Source organism: Salarias fasciatus, chromosome 7, assembly GCF_902148845.1.
Source record: "Salarias fasciatus chromosome 7, fSalaFa1.1, whole genome shotgun sequence".
Taxonomy (NCBI): Eukaryota; Metazoa; Chordata; class Actinopteri; order Blenniiformes; family Blenniidae; genus Salarias; species Salarias fasciatus.
Genome location: NC_043751.1, coordinates 25,730,028 through 25,733,124, shown reverse-complemented (window position 1 = coordinate 25,733,124; position 3,097 = coordinate 25,730,028). Strand labels below are relative to the sequence as shown.

The 3,097-nt window shown below is 49.1% G+C and overlaps 1 protein-coding gene across 1 annotated transcript; it reads right to left on the bottom strand.

Annotated features, from left to right (window-relative positions):
* Positions 1 to 2,099: 2,099 nt before the first annotated feature.
* On the bottom strand, positions 2,100 to 2,892 carry phlda2 (pleckstrin homology-like domain, family A, member 2). The gene is made up of 2 exons (XM_030095578.1): positions 2,337 to 2,892; positions 2,100 to 2,214 (listed from the first exon to the last, which is right to left on the bottom strand). Exon 1 carries the CDS (start codon positions 2,805 to 2,807, stop codon positions 2,391 to 2,393), a length of 417 nt encoding a protein of 138 aa, XP_029951438.1. The 5' UTR covers positions 2,808 to 2,892; the 3' UTR covers positions 2,100 to 2,214; positions 2,337 to 2,390.
* Positions 2,893 to 3,097: the final 205 nt, after the last annotated feature.

Genomic DNA, 3,097 nt, shown 5'->3' with positions numbered 1-3,097 from the left:
TTAGTAAACACAAATCCTGCAAATGATGTTGAAGAGGGGAGCAGAGGCTGTATAGAGTGACGGTGTGACCACCTGACAGCTCCACGGCTTTCCTTTAAAACAACGCTCTAACACTTACTCCGTCCTTCCGTTCAGAAAAAGAAGGAAAACGACTGGAGGAAGTGAGGCCTGGTTCGTCTGGCCTCTCCCTTCATTGTATCGACGGCGTTCGGTGCGACATAATTACGCTGCAGTCGTTCTCATAATGATGGACGAAGCCGATCTGACGCCAGCACGTCGAGTTTGACCTGCATTTGCTGCGTCAACGAGCGTTCACGCAGCCTGAGATCACAGATAAAGACGCAGTGTGTGAGTGCATCGGGTGTGTGTGTGTGTGTGTGTGTGTGTGTGTGTGCGTGGCGCGCAGAAGCAGAACAGTGCAGGAGTGCAAATTCTCATTTTGTGTCATTAGGTTCAGAACTAAATCTAAATGTGGTTGGTGGGAGCACTGGCAGCGACACCCACCCCGTGTGTGTGTGTGTGTGTGTGTGTGTGTGTGTGTATGTGTGTGTTTGTGAGATTAGAGTGGTGCCAATTTGTGAAGCTGTATTTTTAGAAAGAAGTCCCGTCCGCTCCCGTAATGCTCCCCGGATCAGCCCTTTGAAGCGCTCATTGTAGCGTGATCCGACTTCAAAGCGGCCCTGGCGGACGGGCCGGGAGCCGGAGGGGTGTGACTCCTCGCCTCCACCGCGAACTTCATTATTCCCGGCCCGAGATTTAGCTTTCTGTCACCTCTGACCTCTGGGCATTTGTGCTCGCAGCACACTTCCACTGCAGAGGCTCCTGAGGCGGAGGTGTTTTTGTAGATTTATCTTCAGTTTTCGAATAATCTCTTCTCTCCCATGAATGAAAAGATTACATTTCAGAATCCAGTGAAGGTTTTTGTTCAAATCTTTTTTTTTTAATCCCTTTAAATTGAATAGTCTTCTGATAGGTTTGTTGTGTTTTTATGAGATTAAAACTGTTGTTATAGTTCATCTCTACTTTTCAAATTACTTTATTTTCATTTTCCAGTGAAGATCATTGGCGTGACTTCAGACCGTCTCCCATAAACCAGAGGTTTGCTGTAAACTGCATGTCAAGTGATTGCACAGTATTGCAACATGTTAAGGCATCTGACTCACTGAAAGCTCCCTGACGAGTCTGACTTCACTGCTTCCACATGGACTTACTGACCTGATCTTTATGATCTTTATGGATCTTGTAAATTTTGACGCATCTTTACAGCCTCTTGCATTAGGTTTACAGCAGGAATCAAACGGGTGTGTATCCAGCGTCACACTTTATCTTCTTCATAACTATTGGTGATAACGGTGCGGGTTTCAACAAAGGCTTCCGGTGAGGTTGGTGTGGATGGAAAAAAGTCGCTCAAGTGCTCCTAAAGTAATCACTGAAATCAAAGTTTCAGCTTTTCAGTCACTCATGATCCGTAGAACACAATAAAACTGTAAGATTTCGGTCTGAGTTGATGAGCCTGTAATCCCCACCACACCTCAGGTGGGTTCAAAGGCGCCAGTGAGTCTTTCAAGTGTCCCGTGCAGAGTGACTCCGCTCTGCTTATCAGCGATGACTTCAGCCTGAAACACTTCCTCCCACAATAAAGAGCCACATTCCACCTGACAGCAGAGAGGAAAGGGACTTTCCTGTCCTCCACTCCCTTTTTACGGTTGCACGTCTGGCATTTGCTCAGAAATGCTGCCTCTGAAAAGTGTCCCCGAGTGTCAAATATACTGTTACTGACTCCATAATGTTGTAATGAGACACTGTCAGACCTTAAGAGGGGAAGGATCCACACCAGAGCAACAAAAAAGCAGCTGAGAGCTTCAGGATATGTCAAAAACACATGGATATTTATTCAAATAAATACACACTTATAGCACGCATTTTGGAAAAAAAAAAAAAAAAAGAAAATAATTTAAACAATACAAGCTGTTTGCCACAGAGTGGAAACAAATAAATTAACATCATGGTTTTAGGAGTCATTCCTCCCGGGAGAGTGGAACAGTTTCGACAGTGCAGTCCTGAGTGGAGCTTCAGAAAGTCTCTGTCTGTGGGTTTTGGGTCGGACGTCCCCTCTCCCAGAGAGCTCAGTCCCGAACAAGCCTTCATCTCTGGACCGGATGACCTCGTCTTCCTTTTGGTCCGCCTCGTGTTTCAGTGTGGTCCATCATGACACTGGAGGAGAGACAGAACATGAGACTTCACTGAAGAAATGAACGCGCTTGAGCTTTCTATCTTTCTTTCTTTCTTGAAGTGACATTCATGTCCACGTGTGCGCTCAGTTGTGTTTCACTCACCATATTTGGAGTCTCGGAGTCTCGCCTGCGCTCAGGGCGCACGGGGCCGCGCGCTCAGGGCGCACGGGCCATGCGCCTCTCCTGCTGCCCGGGCGACGCGCTCTCGTTGTCCTGCCGCGTTTTAAAGTCCTGGATGGCTTTCCTGTTCTGGTAATCAATCAGGGCCATCGTGATCACCGCGTTCCAGCAGTTGTCCTCGCCGGAGCACCGGAAATCGATCTCCTTATTGTCCGTGGTGACGATGGTGAAGTAGACGAACTTGCCGGTGCGCTCCACGCAGTCCACCTTCTTGATGGACTGCAGCTTCAGCTCTTTGCCCTTGCTGCGCTTCTGCGTGTCGGCGTACATGTTGAGGCTGTCCGTGGTCAGCACGCACGTCTTCCTCTTCCAGAACTGGAGCAGGTTGTCGCTCCTCTTCTCCAGCTCTCCTTCTTTGAGAACCTGGCAGATCTCTGCCGCCGACATTTTCATTGTTTGTGTGCCGAACGTCCTTTTTTTTTTCTTCTTCTGCTTCTCCGCCGCGCAGGGGGGGCTCCTCTTCCCGTGGCGGTGTAATCCAGAGAGTAGGTTGTGAATGAATGGAAGTGGCGGAGGAGCTTTTATAGCGCGCGGCGGCCTCGGCCCTTCCCTCTTGACGTCAGATGGTTGGGGAATGCATCAACAGTTGCCGGTGGAGTAATTCAAGGCTGCGTGTGGGCGGAAGCCGGGGCGCACGGGGGAGAGAGGGCAGAGAGGAAGTCCTAACGTGGACCTAATTACAC

Bases quoted from the DNA above. Each gene is read 5' to 3' on its own strand.
- phlda2 (XM_030095578.1), bottom strand. From the start codon at position 2,807: ATGAAAATGTCGGCGGCAGAGATCTGCCAGGTTCTCAAAGAAGGAGAG.